Source organism: Aquarana catesbeiana, linkage group LG02 (genome assembly GCF_042186555.1).
Source record: "Aquarana catesbeiana isolate 2022-GZ linkage group LG02, ASM4218655v1, whole genome shotgun sequence".
Lineage (NCBI taxonomy): Eukaryota > Metazoa > Chordata > Amphibia > Anura > Ranidae > Aquarana > Aquarana catesbeiana.
Genome location: NC_133325.1, coordinates 362390850 through 362413143, shown reverse-complemented (window position 1 = coordinate 362413143; position 22294 = coordinate 362390850). Strand labels below are relative to the sequence as shown.

Here is a 22294-nt window from a genome sequence, read left to right as displayed (position 1 = left end):
GAAAAAAAGTATCGGTACTTGTACTCGGTCCTAAAAAAGTGGTATCGGGACAACCCTAATACAAGCTGAACTCCTGAAGGTCAAGGTACATCAGTGTCTGATTGCATTATCTTTTGCATTTTGAGTGACAGTGGGCTTAAAGGAAGAAGATTTAAAGAAGCCAGAATGGAATTTTCTAAAATGCATATTGACAAGCCACAATGCCTGGAAGAATGTCCTTTGAATAGATGAGACAAAACTGGAACATTTTGGTCACATAAGCCTAAAGTGGTTGCAACCCTTAAAAAAAGAAAACAAAAACATGCTCCTTTAAGTCACGAGATATAGCACAGTACTTTTGCCATGCCAATCGTCCCTTTCTATCTTGTACAATACCTGGCTGATCCTGCCTGTTCCTGTCTTCCCCTGACCATGTTTATCATGGATGCTCACCTCTGCTGTCAGTTTAAGTGCCTCTGTCATCCAGCTATCTCCTCAGAGCCTCTGCATCTCCCCTCCTCCCTCTTTCCCTGTCTCTTCAGTAGCCTGTGTGAGAGCCGATCTTCTCCAGGTCCCTCCCCTCTAGTCTCTTGTCTGTGTAATTCTATTCTGTGCAGCTGCTCCAGTACTTGTAAAGTAAGGAAACATATTAATTACTTTGATCCACTCTGTTTTAGGCCCCTGTTCAGTACAGTGTGTGTGTTTTCCTAAAATGATAATGCTAAATACCTTCTTTGCAGAGCAGACACGTGACCTCCCTCTGCTAGCTTGCATTCACCAGAAGGAAATCTCAGCCCATCCCACTATACTCACTCAGGAAGGAAAGCAGAGGGAGGTCTCATGACAGGACAGCAGGTCTCTGCAAAGAAGGTATTTAGTAGGGTTGCACCGATACCACTTTTTTTTTTTAAGACCGAGTACAAGTACCGATGCTTTTTTTCAAGTACTCGTCGATACCGATACTTTTTTTCATGTCATGTGACAGTGGCACCAATATGCAGCACCGATGACGTGTGGAATGTGGACTTAACAGACCCCTGACATTACTCTTTTGAGACACAGAAAGGGACTGAGGACAGAGATTCCTCAGTCCCTTTCTCAGTAGCCTGAGCTGCACTGCAGATAAATGGACAGGAAACAGCAGCTCCTCTCCATTCATAAACGGAAGCATTGTAAACACAGGAGGGAGTTACAAGCACCGATCCCCTGTATAGATTTCAATATAGCAGCTGGAAGCCGCGGAGGGGAGAGGAGATGCGGCTGTCAGCTACTTTATTGAAATCTATACAGGGGGATCAGTGCTTGCAACTCCCCCCCACCGATCATCCCCTGACTGCCCAGGTATCGGATAAAGCATCGGAGCATTTGCCAGAGTACAAGTACTCGGGTAAATACTCGGCACCGATACTAGTATCAGTATCGGTGCAACCCTAGTATTTAGCATTATAATTTTAGGAAAATGCACACACACTGTACTGAACAGGGACCAAACACAGAATCAATGTAATACATGTGACTATACAATTACTTTAATGTTCACAGACGGAAAAAAATTAGGCTTTTTAAGAAAAGAACGAACGATCTACCTACTGTGAAACATGGTGGAAGCTCAGTTATGTTTTGGGGCTGTTTGCTGCATCTGGCATAGGGCATCTCGAGTTTGTGTAGAGCACTACAAAATTTCAAGACTATCAAAGAATTCTGGAGCAAAACATACTGCATGATGTGAGAAAGCGCTATCTTAGTAAAAAAAAAAAAAACAAACATTCCAACAGTATAATGATTCAAACCACACAGCTAAAACACCCAAGAATGCCTAAGAACAAAACATTGGACTATTCTGAAATGGCCTTCTATGAGCCCTGATATGAAACCTAACGAATATCTACGGAAAGCATTTTCAACTGTATTCTATAGAAAGGCATCCTTCAAACCTGAGACAGCCGGGGCAGTTTGCTCAAGAAAAGTGAGCAAAACTACCTGTTGGCAGGTGAGAGCTACAGAAATCACTTGTTTGCAGTAATTGCCCCTAAAGAATGTGCAACAAAACCCTATGTTAAGGGTCCAATCAAATTTGTCCATTCCATTTTCGTTTGTTCTATTATTTAAAACACTCTGTTGAATCAAAGGCAGAAACATTTTTATGAATTATAAAATAAATAAAATGTTGGATGCCAATTGCATTTCTCAATTTCCAGTTATTTCATAGAAAATTGTGGGTTTTTGTTTTTTACATGGAAGGGTGTCACAGATTTATCAATGTCTGTATGAAGAATTATACCCAAAATATGGTATATATAATAGGGTTGTCCCGATACCACTTTTTTAGGACCGAGTACAAGTACCGATACTTTTTTTCAAGTACTCGCCGATACAGATTACCAATACTTTTTTTTTATGTCACGTGACAGTGGTTTTTTTTTTTTTTTTTTTTGGGGGGGGGGGGGGTGAACGGTTTCTGTGTTTTTTTTTTTTTTTTATTTACATTCATTATTTTTTTACAATCTTTTTTTTTATTCTTTATTGCAATATGTGTGTTTTTTGTTTTTTTTGGATCAGCCCTGTTGGGGGGCTTTGGTGAGATATCAGGGGTCTTAACAGACCTCTGATATCTCCCTTTTGAGACAGAGAAAGAGACAGAGGATAAAGATTCCCCAGTCCCTTTCTCTGCAGCCTCAGCTGCACTGAGAATGAATGGAGAGAAGACAGCGGCTCCTCTCCATTCATAAACTGACACATCGTAATCACAGGAGATTACAATGTTTCAGTTATGTGAATAGACAGAGTCAGCTGACTCTGTCCATTCACACAGCGGAGAGGGGGACAGCGGAGAAGGACAGTGTAACGGAGGGGGACAGAACAACGGAGGAGGACAGAACAACGGAGGGGGACAGAGGAGGAGGACAGTGTAACGGAGGGGGACAGAACAACGGAGGGGGACAGAACAACGGAGGAGGACAGCGGAGGAGGACAGAACAACGGAGGGTGACAGCGGAACGCCGGAATGGAGGGGGACAGAGAAACAGAGGGGAACAGCATAGGGGGACAGAGGAATGGAGGGGGCATGGAGGAGGATGAGGTGACAGTCAGCGGTGATCACGTGTGGGGGAGTTACAAGCACCGATCACCGCTGTATGTCACTAAAGCCGCGGGGGGAGAAGCTTGTGATTCCCCCACGTGCTGATCACCGCTGACTGTCATAGTATCGGCGGAAGCATCAGGAGCATTTGCCCGAGTACAAGTACTTGGGCAAATGCTCGGTATCGGTGCCGATACCGATACTAGTATCGGTATCGGGACAACCCTAATATATAACATTGTATTTCTCGTCTCACAGCGACCAAAGATTTCATTGAATATTTCTTTGGGTATGACATTACTACAGAAATACAATCAATTTAAAAAAACTTGGTGATTTTAGGGTAAGGGGCTGTTTAAAAGTCATGGCTGACTAACAAATTTTTGTACCGCTTCATTCTGCACACAAATATCAGATACTCCAAGTAAGCATCTAAATACACACAAATACATATAGGATAACTGTTTTACTAAGCAAGTTATTTGTAATGCAGCTGAGTTTAATCAAGTTGTCTGCAGAAATGCCCAAGATGGAGCAAAAAAAAAAGAAAAACAAACAAAACTACCATTTTGTCGCACTCTCCTACTGTCAACATGTTCCCTGTGATATCAAGTCATCTTCAAGTACTAATTATTTTCTTAATGAATACACAAGAGCATGCATTGTAGTCTTTAGAACTCCCTGGAGTTCAAATTTACGATTGAGAACTTACTTTTAATGGTAATTTCCCAAGCTCCTTCCTCTTCTTTTGTGCCATTTTAACCACCCCAAACAGTACATCGGTGTGTACTGTCCTCTCATGAGCTTCATCCAGGATGATGACACTATACTTGCGCATAAGTGGATCTCCAATTGCTTCACGCAGTAACATGCCATCTGTGAGGAATTTAACTTTTGTCTCCTCTGAAGTAACATCTTCGAAACGAATAGTAAAACCAACCTAAGAATTGTTATAAATAACATTTAATTTATTAGAGTCTCTCATACAATAACAAATTATTAAAACTTAGCGGTACACTAAGAAAGCAGTTGTAGGGCTCTATTACAGCCATACTGCTGCTTTATAAACCTTAAAAAATATCAGAGGTTCACCTGTAAAACAAAATATAGTGGTGAGCAACCACAAAAAAAAAAAAAAAAAAAAAAAAAAAAAAAAAAAAAAAAAAGAAAAAAAAGGGAGAGACCGATAATAAGAGCTGTCAAAATCACATGACCGGCTTCTCCTCCAATCTCAGAGGCGTTATGCAGAGAACACTTCGTAGGACATCACAAGCCCCACAATGTGGTCTGCGGGGAGACCTTGAAAGACATATACTACTTCCAAGTGCTCACATGTCAGTTTCCTTTTCTCTCAAAGCCTCTAAAGTCCTCAAAACCAGGGCACCTTGATTCTGTAGTTACACGCTCATGCTTTTGGTTAGCGAGGGCCCCAACAGACTGATAGGCCAACAGTAAACAGAATGAGCAGGGCTTAGGAAAGCCCAATGAGTTTTTTTTTTTTTAAACTCATTGAAAAAGGTATAAGACAGTGACAATAATCAATGAGGCACACAACTTTAACCACTTCCCGCCCGCCATATAGCAAAATGACAGCCGGAAAGTGGTTTCATTATCCTGACTGGGCGTCATATGATGTCCAGAAGGATAAGCCGCGATCGTGTGATCGTGGTGTGGTGTGTCAGTCTGTTACACTGCATCACCGATCGAGGTAAAGGGCCTCTGACGGCTCTTTACCATGAAATCAGCTGTGTCCAATCACAGCTGATCACAGTGTAAACAGGAAAAGCCGTGGATCAGCTTTTCCTCTACTCGCACTGACAGACGACGCGAGTAGAGGAGAGCTTAATCGGCTGCTCTTCTGACTGGGGGGGGGGGGGTGTCTGCGCTGATCATCAGTTTTGCACTCTCCAGTTTTAGTAAATCAACCCCACAGCCATTAATGTCTAAACCACTGGCAACGAAAGTGAGTACACCCCTAACTAAAATTGTCCAAATCGCGCTTAATTAGCCATTTTTCCCTCCCCGGTGTCATGTGACACGTTAGTGTTACAAGGTCTCAGGTGTGAACGGGGAGCAGGTGTGTTAAATTTAGTGTTATCGCTCTCACTCTCTTATACTGGTCACTGGAAGTTTAACATGGCACCTCATGGCAAAGTACTCTCTGAGGATCTGAAAAAAAAGAATTGTTGCTCTACATAAAGATGGTCTAGGCTATAAGAAGATTGCCAAGACCCTGAAACTGAGATGCAGCACGGTGGCCAAGACCATACAGCGGTTTAACAGGACAGGTTCCACTCAGAACAGGCATCGCCATGGTCGCCCAAAGAAGTTGAGTGCACATGCTCAGCGTCATATCCAGAGGCTGTCTTTGGGAAATAGACGTATGAGTACTGCCAACATTGCTGCAGAGGTTGAAGGGGTAAGGGGTCAGCCTGTCAGTGCTCAGACCATACGCCGCACACTGCATCAAATTGGTCTGCATGGTTGTTATCCCAGAAGGAAGCCTCTTCTAAAGATGATGCACAAGAAAGCCCGCGAACAGTTTGCTGAAGACAAGCAGACTAAAGACATGGATTACTGGAACCATATCCTGGGGTCTGATGAGACCAAGATAAACTTATTTGGTTCAGATGGTATCAAGTGTGTGTGGCTGCAACCAGGTGAGGAGTACAAAGACAAGTGTGTCTTGCATACCGTCAAGCATGGTGGTGGGAGTGTCATAGTCTGGGGCTGTATGAGTGCTGCCAGCACTAAGGAGCTACAGTTCATTGAGGGAACCATGAATGCCAACATGTACTGTGACATACTGAAGCAGAGCATGATCCCCTCCCTTCAGAGACTGGGCTGCAGGGCAGTATTCCAACATGATAACGACCTCAAATACACCTCCAAGATGACCATTGCCCTGCTAAAGAAGCTGAGGGTAAAGGTGATGGACTGGCCAAGCATGTCTCCAGACCTAAACCCTATTGAGCATCTATGGGGGGATCCACAAACGAAAGGTGGAGGAGCGCAAGGTCTCTAACATCCACCAGCTCTGTGATTTCATCATGGAGGAGTGGAAGAGGACTCCAGTGGCAACCTGTGAAGCTCTGGCGAACTCCATGCTCAAGAGGGTTAAGGCAGTGCTGGAAAATAATGGTGGCCACACAAAATATTGACACTTTGGGCCCAATTTGGACATTTTCACTTAGGGGTGTACTCACTTTTGTTGCCAGCGTTTTTTTTTTCCCCTTCAAAATTTTCAGTCTTTTTTTATTTGTAGCGCAAAAAATAAAAACCCCAGAGGTGATCAAATGCTACCAAAAGAAAGCTCTATTTGTGGGAAAAAAAATGATAAAAATTTTGCGCAATAGTCATTCAAAATGTGATAGTGCAGAAAGCTGGAAATTGGCTTGGGCAGGAAGGTGTATAATTGCCCTGTATTGAAGTGGTTAATTTACTCACATATAGGGATGATGTCACTCCCACGCATGTGCGTGGGAGCCCTCGATTCCAGCGAGAAGCTCTGAAGGTCCCACATGATATGCCAGACTTCAGTGCACATTGCTCTGGTGACAACAGCAGCTGCATGCAGGGGGAATATCTCCTAAACGGTGCACGTTTAGGGGACATTTGTTTTACCTACAGGTAAGCCTTATTATAAGCTTACCTGTAGGTAAAAATAACAAAGCGAGCTTTACTACTGCTTTAACCCTGATAAACCCAATTACTGTAACAGAGTGAGATGACTTACCAGTTTACCAAGCTCAGCCTTTCTCTCTTCCGACACTCTGGTTGCTAGAGATATAGCAGCCACTCGACGAGGCTGTGTTATTCCAATAATACCTTGACGCCCAATACTGGCTTCATAAAGATACTGTGGAACCTGAGTTGTTTTGCCAGACCCAGTCTCACCTGTTAGAGACAAAAAAAAAAAGACATGGCACGTGAGAAAATAACTACACATACACACAAACCTGATTTAAAAGGAATCTCAAAAGGACACCGTCATTGACGCATGAGCAGTACAATTAAAAAACCTGAAGGTCCTATCTAAGGTGAAGATTTGCTATCTCATAGGGCACATTTAGAAGTTTTAAATGTGTCTAAGCAGTACCTTTTGTCATGAATTGCTCCTGAAAAAATAGCAATGAAATTCCTGGTATATGATGGTGCCGAGGCTTCTATGCCGATAGCCTTATAGCTGCCATTCTAGTTGTAAAATCTAAGGTACTGCTGCCTCTGACTGCTAGTGTCAGGAGATTTGGCTCTACTGTGCTGCTGGCTCTAAAATGAAGAGAATCGACATCCAACATGGCCACCTCCATACAGAGACTAGTTCAGAACAAAGCATAGTAAGGTAACAGGTAAATTAGGAATGGCGAAAAGATCAGTTGCAGGAATGGCACAAGCAATATCGGTGACTAGTACTTTGCTGTCTGCCTGGCTTTTTTGGGCACAGCTTGCAGATTTCAATTCCTCCTTAAGACAAATGGCTTACGATTTACATAGTTGCGAAAGTTTGCTAGATTTCACTTGTTTACCAAAATTATGCCAAACTATTTTTTAAATTGTGCAAACATGCAAGGAGAACTGAGTAAGCACAGTGTAGCTGTGCAAAACTAATCCCCCTCTGTTCCTGCCTCTGCAACCGTGGTGTGTGTCATTGTTTGCATGGAATATTCAATAAATGGACTTCAATCTCGTCGGTGTGCAGACATTTTCTTCCTTCATTCATGCAAGGAGAACTGACTGAATATCTTGGTTCTGTACAAGACCTACCTGTCATAAGAGGAAATAACAGCACAACAGTGACACTATAGTAAAGCTTTTTTTCTGCCGTGTATGTGATGTTACATTGACCATCCTCTCCAACAGCAACAGAACTCCACTAGCCCTTTTCTTCAGTAACACAGCAAAACCAATTTCTCTATCAAGAGAGCAGTGCCTTCAGACATGTTCTTGAAGAACAGTGCAGTACCATCAGCTTCCTCTCTACAGTAGATCAGTCCCTCTGTGTCAAACCTTCAACACAGCAGCACCATCCACCCATCTCTCTATCAACAAAGCACTACTGCTGACTCCCCTTAATAACAGAACAACGCTATCCCCCTAACCTCCCAACATAATAGTACCATTAACAAAGCAGTACCATCAGCTCCCCTCTCTATCGCAGTATACTATTAGTCCAACACAACAAATTCCTTTGACCAAGAAGTTTTCTATTCTGCTCCTTCGAAATTTCCCATCATTGTGGTCGAAAACGAATGTCGATTTGACCCCACTAACGATTAGAAAAGCGAATGAACGTTCTTAAATTTTTTTATTTTTTTTTAAAGAAAGACATTGTTTTTGCATGGCCAGCATATAATATATTACAGTTCTGTCTGAAAATCGACAAAACAGTCTTTAATTTTTTTTTTTCTTTAAATAAAAAATTTGATCTCCGAGTCTGATGATATTTACCAGATTCAACCTCTTATGCCGTGTACACACGAGCGGATTTTCCTTCGGAAAAAAACGTGGATGGTTTTTCCGACGGAATTCCGCTCAAGCTTGCCTTGCATTCAATGCTTCTGAGCATGCGTAGGAATTTTGCGCATCAGAATTTGTACAGACAATCGCATTTTCAGATAGGAACTTTTTCCGACCAAAAAATTGAGAACATGCTCTCAATCTTTTGCTGGCGGGAATTCCGCCAGCAAAAGTCCGATGGAGCATACACACGGTCGCATTTTCCAACCAAAAGCTCATCGATCTTTTGCTGGCCGAATTTCCGATCGTGTGTACACGGCATAATAGTATATGCAGTATATCTCTTCTGTCTGTTATTCTCAGAGTGGATTAGAGATTTTGCTCCCTAACCATATAGTTGGTTATTTATATATACTGTAGATATTTCATAAATTGCCTTTTTTTTTTTTTTTTTTAAACTCTACATATTAACTAAATTATACACCACGCATTTTTTAAGGTTATTATCTGATTGATTAATCAAAACAATAAATCGACCAACTAATCAATTATGAAAATAATCGTTAGTTGCAGCCCTAGTCAAAACCTAAGCATAAATCTTCTCCCACCCCCATTCAAGGACTATTCTATCTACCCTGTAAAAGGAAAGATGCCTATACTTACCTATTCTGAAGTATAGACATCTTTCCTTTTATAGGGTAGACACAGAACAGGCTTAGGATGGGGGTTAGTTAGGTTTTGACTTGCCTTCCACTCTCATGCAGGAAAATCAACTCCCTTCTCTGGGCCACACAATACCACCAGCTCTATCTCAACACGGCATTATTAACAGCTTGATACTAAGAAATACAAATCCATTTTCTTAGGCTCAGTTAATACTTTGATGTGATTTTGACCCAATTCTCAGCTCAATTCTCAATTATGTATCACACCTTTGATTGCATTTTGGATGTGGTTTGCATAAAATTGCTCTGTAAATCATACCAAAGTAGCACAGGAACCTTTTCCACAATCACACCACACAGAGTCACATTAAAAATGATGCAATTTCCCTTGTAGTGCAATTATCTGCAACTCAAGTCAAATCTGAAATTGCACTGTTGTTTACTGGGTCTTACTTTTGTCACAGAGTTTTATCATCAGTTCAATGCTCCAACAAACCTATGCCATCAATAAATCAGCTCACTTCACTGACAATGCATCTGAGCAGTGGTGCGAACTGTACCATTAAAGTGGTTGTAAACCCTCTGGGACCACTTTAACCTACAGGGAAGCCTAGATTAAGGCTTACCTGTAGGTGCAAGAAATATCTCCTTAACTTACACGGTTAAGGAGATATCTTACAAAAACCGGGCACCGCTGTGTACGGTGCATGCGCGCTGTAGACAGCGGCGCAGGCGCACTGAGCATGCCGTTAGTGAAGGCGAACATGCCGTCACTGACGGCACCCGTGCACATGCCCGGAGTGACATCATCGTGGCTCTGGCCTGTCACAGCGCCTGAGCTGCGATACCCGGAAGTTCACTCCGGGATAGATGGCGACGGCGGAGGAGGAGGTGAATGAGGGTCGATTCGGGGGCTTTGATCTGAGGTAAGTTATTCATAATGAGCTAGTATGCTATGCAAACTAGCTCATTATGACTTTGCCTTTCAGGGTGTATTTTTTATTTTTTTTTTGTAGGCTTTACTTCCTCTTTAAAGTGGTTGTAAAGTTAGAAGGTTTTGTATCTTAACCACTTCAATACAGGGCACTTTCCCCTCTTCCTGCCCAGGCCAATTTCCAGATTCCAGTGATTTTGCATTGTAAATGACAATTCTGCGGTCAAGCAAAACTGTACCCCCAATTTTTTTTTTATCATTTTGTTCCCACAAATAGAGCTTTCTATTGGTGGTATTTATCACCTCAGCGGTTTTTATTTTTTGCTAAACAACTAAAAAAAGACCGAAAAGGTTTCTTTGTTTCTGTTATAAAATTTTGTAAATAAGTAAGTTTTCTTCTTCACTGATGGACACTGATGAGGCTGCACTGCCGGGCACTGATAAGGCGGCACTGATAAGGCACTAAAATGCAGCACTGATGGGCACTGAAGGGGAGGTACTGGCAGGCATTACTGTTGGGCACTGATTGGCATCTATAACGGGCACCGATTGGCATCCCTGGTGGTCATGGGTGGGCATACCTGGTTGGCACCCTCGGTGGGTCTGCACCGATAATCAATTAGCGCAGCCCCCCCGTCAGGAGAGCAGCCGATTGGCTCTTCTCTACTCGCATCTGTCAGTGTGATTGGAGGAAAAGCCGATAAACGGCTCTTCCTGTTTACACTGTGATCAGCTGTGATTGGACATAGCTGATCACATGGTAAAGAGACTATGTCAGAGGCTCTTTACCGAGATTGTAGATGCGGTGTGTCAGACTGAGACACCACAGCAATGATCGCCCCCGAGGGCTTGCAATCGCAGCTAATCCTGCTGGACGTCATATGATGTCCAATCAGGATAATGAAACCACTTTCCAGCCGTCATTCTGCTATATGGCGGGCGGGAAGTGATTAAAATAGAAGTAAAGGGTTTTTTTTTTTAGGAATCATACTTGCCTTGGTGGATGCAGCATCTGTCTCTTGGCACCTCTGCACTGAGAACCGAGCAATCGAACACCGCCAAATCGCTCAGTTTTCAGAGCTCCCTGAGCAGAAAACTGTACACTGTCAGTGACAGCTCTATGCTCTGCCCCTTCCTCGCTCATTGGAGCGCTGGGCTGTGGAGGGGCGGCCGTCTCAGTCTCTCAGCAGCTCACTGAGAGGCTGAGCCGGGTGTCAGTCCAGGCACCTGGCAGATCCTGACTCCGTGGTTGCGATGACACAGTGCCTGGACTGACAGCAGTGTCCTCAGCAGAGAGTGGAATTCAGCCCACTCTCTGCTGAAAATGGGTCACAAGAGTGCAAAACAATCTGCACTCCTGTAATTCATAGGAGAAGTGCAGCTAAACAAGCTTTGGCTGGACTTCTCCTTTAATGCATTCTATGCATTAAAATAAAATAAAAAACCTTCTGTGTGTAGCAGCCCCCCTCATACTTAAGAAAAATGTGACAGTGCTGCAATAATGCAAAATATATAAATATAAACAACTGACTGTGCAATATATGTGTAATAATTGCAAATAATAAAAAGTCCAAACAATAAAAAAGAAAAACGCCTACACATGCACAGTACAAATGCCTCGTGTTAGTACGACACAATGTAAATTCTACTGCGCATGTGTAGGCGTCTTGGGAACGCTGCAGCTGCCTATGCATAAGGTAATTGGCTATTTCCATATTGTACACTATAAATTGGTCCCGCTACAGAAGCTTGGCACATTCCTCCAGATGAAGCCACGTGGGAGGTGGCGAAACTAGTAGAGGTGGAGCCTGGCAGTGGACCTTTATCCCAACTGAGTGAGACTGTTCTGATTTTATTATCAATGCTTTTATTCTTTTAAATAAATGTGAGTTTATTGCTAGCTGGGGTGGAGGTTTTATTACTAATCCCTCGGATACTGCACTATAGGAGGAACTTTTTTCGTTTTTCCCATGTATTTCTGCATCTACCGGTCATAAATGTGGATTAAGGTTTGAAGCAGCACAGTGGATGGGACTTATACCAGTCATAGATTGTTTTTCTATTCCTTCAGCAAGTAAAGATCACTGAGGATCCCTTGGAGGGAGTATTGGCACAAAGTACAAGGCGTGGTTGACCCCTTGCAGGGTCGTGTAAAGGAGGCGAGCGAGCATTGCATGTGGTGGTGGGAGCACTCTGGATAAGGAGGTTCTTTTAAGAAATCACGTATTTTTCACATCAGTTGAGGAATTATTTTTTCATTTTTTCTTCATTTATTTTTTGTTTTATTGTTTGGACTTTTTATTATCTGCAATTGTTACACATATATTGCACAGTCAGTTGTTGTTTATATTTATATATTTTGCATTATTGCAGCGCTGTCACATCTTTTCTTTTGTTATCTGTGGGAGCACATTAGTGACAGCTGCAGCAATTTTTGGTCAATTATTAGTTTAATTATCCAATTATTTCTGTATAATAGCACGCCACTACCTTCATTTCAATCCCCCTCATACTTACCTTAGCCTCATCTCTTTCCAGCGATGTGCACGAGTGCCTCAGCCGTCTGGGAATCTCCCTCCTGATTGGCTGAGACAGCAGCGGCCTTATTGTCTCCCGCTGTTGTCAAAGTCATTTAGGGAATCAGGAGAGAAGGGGCGGGCAGAACCGCGGCTCTGTGTCTGACTGGATACACGGAGCTGCGGCTCGGCTTGGGTGTCCCCATAGCAAGCTTTTAAGCTATGGGGGCACTCAACAGGAGGGAGGGGCCAGGAGTGTCGTCGAGGGACCCGAGAAGAGGAGGATCGAGGCTGCTCTGTGCAAAACCATTTCACAGAGTAGGTAAGTATAACGTGTTTTTTTTTTTGTTAAAAATAACAAAAGACTTTAGGGACTTTGAGGTCAACAAAGTCGTTTTATCAGATTAGTCACCAAACACACAGTTCCACTATCGAGTTTTTTTTTTTTCAAAAATAGTATCATCAGATTAGGCCCCCTTCACACGGACTTTCCGTTAAGGTCTGCCTGTCAGTTTTTCCGGCGGACCTAATCGGACACTCCATTCACTCCTATGGAGCGGCGGATGTCAGCAGTGACATGTCTGTTGACATCCGCCGATATCTGATCTGATCCTGACAGGTCTGTCCTGCACAGTGAGCGGAGACGGACCTGTCATCCACCTGCTCAGCGGGGATCAGTGGATCAATCCCCCGCTGAGCAAAGCGGAGTCCGTCAGGTGGACCGCCTGTGTGAAAGAGCCCTAATTATTTCAGCACAGCAATACCATCAGGTCAATGGATAGAAAAGAACTTTATAATCATCATTATTATCACAGAGATCAGTACCATCAGTTACTCCTTTCCGGTGGAGCTGTGCCACCAGCAGCTCCTCATTTCCAGCGGAGCAGCACCATCAACTCAGTTCTTGAACAGCAGTGAGGTACCATCATTTATCCCTTTCTGAGGTGCACCGTCATCTACCCCTTTCTGAGGTGTACCGTCAAGCTGTGACAAGGTTATGGGGGGGATCTCCCCAAGGCTGCCACAACCTAATAAGGGAACCTTTTCCCTTTCCATTCAAAATTCAAGTGTGTCTTATGTATTAAGATCTAATCCTGACCATTGTAAATGTGTTTAGATTTATTTGTTGTTCACTGCATGCATTACAGGAGGACATCTTCCTCTCTCATGTGTGTAGACACACACCCAGTACAAGGTGCCCCCCTCCCCAGTACAAGGCGCCCCAAGTACAAGACGTCCCCTTCCCCCCTACAAGGCGCCCCCTTCCCCAGTACACGGTGCCCCCTCCCCCAGTACAAGGAGTCCCCTCCCCCAGTACAAGGAGTCCCCTCCCCCAGTACAAGGAGTCCCCTCCCCCAGTACAAGGAGTCCCCTCCCCCAGTACAAGGAGTCCCCTCCCCCAGTACAAGGAGTCCCCTCCCCCAGTACAAGGAGTCCCCTCCCCCAGTACAAGGAGTCCCCTCCCCCAGTACAAGGAGTCCCCTCCCCCAGTACAAGGAGTCCCCTCCCCCAGTACAAGGAGTCCCCTCCCCCAGTACAAGGAGTCCCCTCCCCCAGTACAAGGAGTCCCCTCCCCCAGTACAAGGAGTCCCCTTCCCCAGTACAAGGAGTCCCCTTCCCCAGTACAAGGAGTCCCCTTCCCCAGTACAAGGAGCCCCCTTCCCCAGTACAAGGAGTCCCCTTCCCCAGTATAAGGTGCCCCCTTCCCCAGTATAAGGTGCCCCCTTCCCCAGTACAAGGTGCCCCCTTCCCCAGTACAAGGAGTCCCCTTCCCCAGTATAAGGTGCCCCCTTCCCCAGTATAAGGAGTCCCCTTCCCCAGTATAAGGTGCCCCCTTCCCCAGTATAAGGAGTCCCCTTCCCCAGTATAAGGTGCCCCCTTCCCCAGTATAAGGTGCCCCCTTCCCCAGTATAAGGAGTCCCCTTCCCCAGTATAAGGAGTCCCCTTCCCCAGTATAAGGTGCCCCCTTCCCCAGTATAAGGTGCCCCCTTCCCCAGTATAAGGTGCCCCCTTCCCCAGTATAAGGTGCCCCCTTCCCCAGTACAAGGTGTCCCCTTCCCCAGTACAAGGTGCCCCCTTCCCCAGTACAAGGTGCCCCCTTCCCCAGTATAAGGTGCCCCCTTCCCCAGTATAAGGTGCCCCCTTCCCCAGTATAAGGTGCCCCCTTCCCCAGTATAAGGTGCCCCCTTCCCCAGTATAAGGAGTCCCTTCCCCAGTATAAGGAGTCCCCTTCCCCAGTATAAGGAGTCCCCTTCCCCAGTATAAGGAGTCCCCTTCCCCAGTATAAGGTGCCCCCTTCCCCAGTATAAGGTGCCCCCTTCCCCAGTATAAGGAGTCCCCTTCCCCAGTATAAGGTGCCCCCTTCCCCAGTATAAGGAGTCCCCTTCCCCAGTATAAGGAGTCCCCTTCCCCAGTATAAGGTGCCCCCTTCCCCAGTATAAGGAGTCCCCTTCCCCAGTATAAGGAGTCCCCTTCCCCAGTATAAGGAGTCCCCTTCCCCAGTATAAGGTGCCCCCTTCCCCAGTATAAGGTGCCCCCTTCCCCAGTATAAGGTGCCCCCTTCCCCAGTATAAGGAGTCCCCTTCCCCAGTATAAGGAGTCCCCTTCCCCAGTATAAGGAGTCCCCTTCCCCAGTACAAGGTGCCCCCTTCCCCAGTATAAGGTGTCCCCTTCCCCAGTACAAGGTGTCCCCTTCCCCAGTATAAGGTGCCCCCTTCCCCAGTATAAGGTGCCCCCTTCCCCAGTATAAGGTGCCCCCTTCCCCAGTATAAGGAGTCCCCTTCCCCAGTATAAGGTGCCCCCTTCCCCAGTATAAGGAGTCCCCTTCCCCAGTATAAGGAGTCCCCTTCCCCAGTATAAGGTGCCCCCTTCCCCAGTATAAGGAGTCCCCTTCCCCAGTATAAGGAGTCCCCTTCCCCAGTATAAGGAGTCCCCTTCCCCAGTATAAGGTGCCCCCTTCCCCAGTATAAGGTGCCCCCTTCCCCAGTATAAGGTGCCCCCTTCCCCAGTATAAGGTGCCCCCTTCCCCAGTATAAGGAGTCCCCTTCCCCAGTATAAGGAGTCCCCTTCCCCAGTATAAGGAGTCCCCTTCCCCAGTATAAGGTGCCCCCTTCCCCAGTATAAGGTGTCCCCTTCCCCAGTACAAGGTGTCCCCTTCCCCAGTATAAGGTGCCCCCTTCCCCAGTATAAGGTGCCCCCTTCCCCAGTATAAGGTGCCCCCTTCCCCAGTATAAGGAGTCCCCTTCCCCAGTATAAGGAGTCCCCTTCCCCAGTATAAGGAGTCCCCTTCCCCAGTATAAGGTGTCCCCTTCCCCAGTACAAGGTGCCCCCTTCCCCAGTATAAGGAGTCCCCTTCCCCAGTACAAGGAGTGTGCACACTAATCCCATCTCACCAATGATGACGGAGTTCTCCAGCTGTCGGAGCTGTCCTATGAGCTGGGCCCGGGCCTGGTAGATGGGCAGACTCCGCCGCTGCTGATCGATGGGTACCGGCTGTTTCCTGGGCCCGAGCTGCATGGCCCCTGTCCGGATGTGGCTGTATGGAGGGCTTCCCGGCTTGAACTTCTTGGCCGGTGGGCGATAGGAATCCTGAGACATAGTCCTATGCACGATACGAGGCTCCGTTTAAGGAAAGGTAAACACAGGCCGGGGAAACCATACCGAGCCGCAGCTCTGTCACACGTGCTTCCGCTTCCAGTAGGGCCGCTAGGGGGAGCAGGAGAGACAGCTGAGCGCGGTCCAGTACAGCGGGGGGGCGGGTCTCTAGTCTGTGCTGTGTATTCAGTCCCCCATCTCCACTGTACGCATCTAATATTCTTGGGCTACTGAACAATTCGTTCCTATGTTGTGGAATGAGAAGACAGGGAGGGCTTCAGTAGTTTCATAAAAGAACCAGGCTGGTTGGACACCATTCAGTCCACAAATATGCTGTGTTCTCAGTAACCAACAGGAAATCAGGGACCAAGTGCTTTCCTGGCAGATCAACAGGTCTTTTGCCATACTTGGCGCATTTTTGGGATAAAACATGAAGAAATGTGCTTATAAAGCAAAGATGGACTGCAGATATTTTTTTGACTTAACATACACTTTAACCGCTTCAGCCTTGGAAGATTTTACCCCTTTCCTAACCAAAGCACTTTTTGCGATTCGGCACTGCGTCGCTTTAACTGACAATTGCGCAGTCGTGCGACGTTGTACCCAAACAAAATTGCTGATCTTAGGTCAGAGAATTTTTGTAGGTTTCATTTTTAGCCAACTACCTGTAGCTGGTACATTTCCTAAACTATTCTATATATTTATATTTTTATATATTTGTATTTTAATTTTTTTAAGTCATGGTAAATTATTTGTCTGTATGTTCTGCTATTTGATGATGTGGCATGTTAGTAAATATCAAACTAAATCATTCTGGGAGTAAACGATAAACTGTATCCCATTAGTCAATTTCCTCATGACCAAACACTATTTGAAAAATATGTAAATGAGTTTAGTCAATTACAAAAATGACAAACAACAAATATAAAAATGTCAAATCATTTTCTATCAGTAATGTGCAAAAATGACGTTAGTAAGAGTCTTACTTTACTTCTACATGATTTGATAAAACTGAAATTGCTTAGCTTGTCTTTAAACCAGCTTGTAGGTTTAAGTTTTACAAATGTAAAAAAAAAAATTATATGCTGTCCAAAAAATGATATTGATTTTAGAACATACCAATCACAAAATATTTAACCGCTTGCCGCCCACCCACTGTCAAATGGCGGAGGCACGGTGCAGCTCTCTTTCTGGGTAGATGTCATATGATGTCGCCCCAGAATGGCCACTCTCGCATGCCTGTTTGCTGCCGCACTGTGTTGCTAGGACACGGCACAACCTCGATCTCTGTAAAGAGCCGATCACGTGACTCTATAACCATGTGATCAGCTGTGTTCAATCACTGCCGGTGATCAGCTCTCATCGCCTCACACTGACAAAGCCAATCAGCGGCATCTCCTCACAGGGAACAGCCGGACATGTAATCAGGGCACTGATCATCAGTGCCCTGATTACAGCAAAGCCCCCCAGTGACACCAATCAGTGCCCAGCAGTGCCACCAATCAGTGCACATTAGTGATGCCAGTCACTGCTGCCTTTCGGTGTCCAACAGTGCTGCCCATCAATGCCGGCCATCAGTAGTTCCCATCAGTGCTACATATCAGTGCCACCTATCAGTGCAGCATATTAGTGCCTCCTCATCAGTGCCCATAAGTGCCACCTCATCAGCGCCCATCAGTGCAGCCTCATCAGCGCCCATCAGTGCAGCCTCATCAGCGCCCATCAGTGCAGCCTCATCAGCGCCCATCAGTGCAGCCTCATCAGCGCCCATCAGTGCTGCCTCATCAGTGCTCATCAGTGAAGGAGAAAGATTACTTATTTACAAAATTTACTGACAGAGACTAAGAAAAACTTTTTTTTTCCCCCCAAATTTTGGGTCTTTTTTCTTTTTTTTTAGTAAAAAATAAAAAACCCAGCAGTTATTAAATACCACCAAAAAAAATCTCCATTTGTGTGAAAAAAATGATAAAAATTTAATTTGGGTACAGTGTTGCATGACCGCGCAATTGTCATTCAAAGTGTGACAGCGCTGAAAGCTGAAAATTGGCTTTGGCAGGAAAGAGGTGAAAGTGCCCTAAGGGCAGACTGACAGTTTTTATTTTCTAGATTCATTCTAGACCCCACTTAAACCTGGAATTCGCATTAGTCGAATGCAGAGGAATAAACTCAAAAAACCTCTCCTGTACGTTACTTTTGGCATCAATGTAGCGCAGTACAAGCACGCACTGTGTGGCAATATCAGTGGTCTCGTCGGCCTGGATTGAGATAAAATTGCTGCTCCGTGCTTCTTGGATAATGTGCTCCTTCACAACAGACAACATACAGTCCAACAGCTCATTTTGAAGTTCCCTTAAACACAGTGGCATTCTCAAGGTGCTCTTTCAAAACTCCATCAAGAGAAGCAACAAAATCGACCAAGCCATGGAATAAACCAGGATTATCTGATCTCTCACTCTCGTCATGGCCACGCAAAGCCAGCTCGAATGCACCACAAAATTTCACACAGTCTATTATTATAGACAGAATGTGTTGATTTTTTGTGACCTCTTCATTGTGTCTTCTAATGCCAATTCTGTAGCCTGCATCTAGCTGTTCACCAATGCTACGCTTCCCAAAAAACTTAAGCCTCAAAATGTTGTCAAGATGGCTTTGGGTAGTTTCATGCTGCTTGCACTTTTCAGTGAGATGCTTTAGGTCGCAAACCCCTGTTGATATCCACAGCGTGTCGGTGCCATGACTTTGAAATAGCAAACAGGGAAAACAATAATAGGTACAAGTCACATCACATCCAGCTAGTCAACTCCATTTACTATAGGAAGTGGTGAAAAAGCTTTGAGTGTAAACTCGACCACGATCACTTGACCTCTGCTGAATTTGCAATTTGGGTTGATGTGGTCCAAGCTCCTTTATCCTCTTTTTTCTTCATCTGAATGCCTTGTGAAGGGAAATAGTTTCAAAGATGGAACTGAATTTGCACTCATTTTGAAAAACATTTTCCACAATGATCAGTACCTATGAGTCAAATGAAAATCTGGGTAAGTTTAAAAGAGAGATATAGGTATGGCGCTGCCAAATGCAAGTGTCTATTTCATCAAATGCGGTCTCACTGTGCCCATCAATTGCAGCCTCACTGTGCCCATAATGAGGGGTTCCCACCATGCCTGTGCTGAGTTCCCAGGTCTGTACACCTGCTGGCTGCTGTGCCCATTTATAAGGGGTTCCCCCCATCCCTGTGCTGAGTTCCTGGCTGTCTTTTATACTGTGGCAATAGACTTCAGAGGACAAGTGTACAGGGTACATTATGTAGGTTCAATCTGATCACCACATTTTTCCAACTGTTCTGGATGCATGTTTATTCAATATTGCCATGTGAAAAACACAGACAGAAATTTTCAGTTTATCTTGGACAACCAATAGCTATCAGTTGTTATTTTGGGGTATTTCCCTTTAGATTGCACACTTGAAAGGCAGTATAGACTAGGGGTCTCCAAACTATGGCATGAGAACCACATCCGACCCACTACAAGATTTTACACGGTCTGCAGCAACTCTGATATGATGGGGGCTTCTGACATACAGGGGGGAAGGGTGGCTCTTGAATGTGAGGAGGGGGCTTCTAATGTGAAAGGGGGATCCTGATGTGATAGGGGGTGTCTGGTGTGAAAGGAGGGACTCTTATGTCATGGGAAGCTTCTGATGTGAAAGAGGTATTCTGATGGAAGGGAAAGAAAGTCACCGCACAAAGGAATAAGTACTGCTTGAGGTAGGAAATAGTCAATGGAACTGCTGCCTCTACCGATTACTACCACTAGGTGGAGTAAGTGAATTAAAAAGAAAACAAAGTAGATATGGTGCTGTTCGGTTGTTGTAATTGGTTTGGAATTCAAATGTGTACGCTGCTCCCTTTGATAGGGGAAGAAATTGAGGTAGAAAAAGGGATGGTGTCTGATAATAGGTGTTCCTGGTGAGTAGTAATTCACTCTCTCTGAGTAAAATCCTTTTCTTTTGAGGTACATCACGGGACATGTGTCCCGTGACCATGAGCACATTGGTGTGGTCTTTTCAGTGATGGTGAAGGGATTTTGCTGCTCACGTTTTTGTTATCAAAGATTTACATCAGGATTTTACACCAATTTTTGATGGACTCTGTTATTGATGTTAATTCATATTTGATACACAATTATTTTATATTTTTTGACACTTTATGTCACGATTGTACAGTTATCCTTGTGCACTTTTGAATTTTGTTCACATTAGATATATAGGCAGGTTGGTATTATTACTACTATTATTTTTATTTGAATTTATTTTTATTTGAATTTAATTTCATTTAAGGGAATTTTTTTCATCTTATATGTACCAATATTTTCTTGGTCTAAATATCTAGCGCTCCCCAACCCCTTTCCCTTCGCAGTGGGGTGATGGTATAATGTTTTGATCCACCAGATCATTCTTGTTCCATAAGTTCTTTTAATTCTCCTCTAATGCCCCGTACACACGATCGGACATTGATCGGACATTCCGACAACAAAATCCATGTATTTTTTCCGACGGATGTTGGCTCAAACTTGTTTTGCGTACACACGGTCGCACAAAGTTGTCGGAATTTACGATCGCCAAGAACGCGGTGACGTACACCACGTACGACGAGACTAGAAAAGGCCAGTTCAGAACCAAGCGCGGCACCCTTTGGGCTCCTTTTGCTAATCTCGTGTTAGTAAAAGTTTGGTGAGAAATGATTTGCGCTTTTTCAGACTCTTTTTCTGCTGTTCATTTCTCACCAAACTTTTACTAACACGAGATTAGCAAAAGGAGCCCAAAGGGTGCCGCGCTTGGTTCTGAACTGGCCTTTTCTAGTCTCATTGTACGTGGTGTACGTCACCGCGTTCTTGGCGATCATAAATTCCGACAACTTTGTGCGACCGTGTGTACGCAAAACAAGTTTGAGCCAACATCCGTCGGAAAAAATACATGGATTTTGTTGTCGGAATGTCCGATCAATGTCCGATCGTGTGTACGGGGCATTAGAGGAGAATTAAAAGAACTTATGGAACAAGAAACAAAAACAACATTTAACAGAATAGCTAAAGAAAGGTATCAGTGGTGAAATAAGCCTAGTAAATATCTTGCTAGAATATTACAAAAGAAAAAATCTATAAATTATATTGAAAAAATTCAAACTAAGAAACGAGACCTGGTCCATACGGCAAAAGAGATAGCGGAAGTATTTAAAAACTATTACAAGGAGTTATACTCAGTGGATCAAGGGGGGGGGGGACAGCTAGGAAATAAAAGAGAGAAAATAAATGACTTCTTAAAAAAGGCTAGGATTCCTAAGATGGCTGAGGAGGTGAAAGAATCATTAGAAAGTCCCATAACGGAGGAAGAAATCAATAAAGCCCTGTCTGATTCCGCCCAGGGGAAAAGCCCTGGCCCAGACGGGTTTACAACGTTTTATTATAAAAAGTTTAAAGGAATTCTAACCCCGAAGCTCTCTCATTGTTGGTTTGTATCTGCTTTTCAGTGCGTGCAGCGAGTACCATTGACTTGTCATTGTGTTCTTGTTCGTTTGTTACTGTTTTTCAGGTCGCTCTTCACAGGCCTTGCTGTTCTTCAGTGCGTTCTGTTACTTCGTTCTGAGAAGCCGACCGTTTTCTAGCCATGTTGCGTATACGTACTCCTCGTAGAGTTTGTGCTGTGTTGGGGTCCTGACCTTGACACAAGTCCAGTCCATGAACAGGGTGGGGAGGAGTTCATGGACCAAGAATTGTTTGCTTCAGCGTGACCAGTTCTGTCATATGCCTTTGCTCCGTGAGATCCGTGAGAATAATCCTGATGATTTCAGGAACTTTCTCCGGATGACGGACCCCGTATTTCACCGTTTGTTGGCTTTGCTGACCCCCTATATCAGCAGGCAGGATACCTGCATGAGGCAAGCCATCACTCCGGAGCAGAGGCTCGTCGCCACCCTGCGGTACTTGGCGACGGGGAGAAGTCTGCAGGACTTGAAGTTCTCGACAGGCATCTCCCCCCAGGCTCTGGGGATAATTATCCCAGAGACCTGTTCTGC

General features: G+C 44.7%; 1 protein-coding gene across 1 annotated transcript in view; it reads right to left on the bottom strand.

Annotated features, from left to right (window-relative positions):
- DHX33 (DEAH-box helicase 33) overlaps positions 1 to 16356 on the bottom strand; it is a 45587-nt gene extending 29231 nt beyond the window's left edge. The window contains exons 1-3 of the mRNA XM_073615063.1: positions 16023 to 16356; positions 6795 to 6955; positions 3771 to 3998 (exon numbers count right to left, since the gene is read on the bottom strand). Of these exons, the coding sequence (XP_073471164.1) occupies positions 3771 to 3998; positions 6795 to 6955; positions 16023 to 16227 (594 nt within the window). The 5' untranslated portion in view covers positions 16228 to 16356. The remainder of the gene's footprint in view (positions 1 to 3770; positions 3999 to 6794; positions 6956 to 16022) is intronic.
- Between the last annotated feature and the right edge of the window lie 5938 nt (positions 16357 to 22294).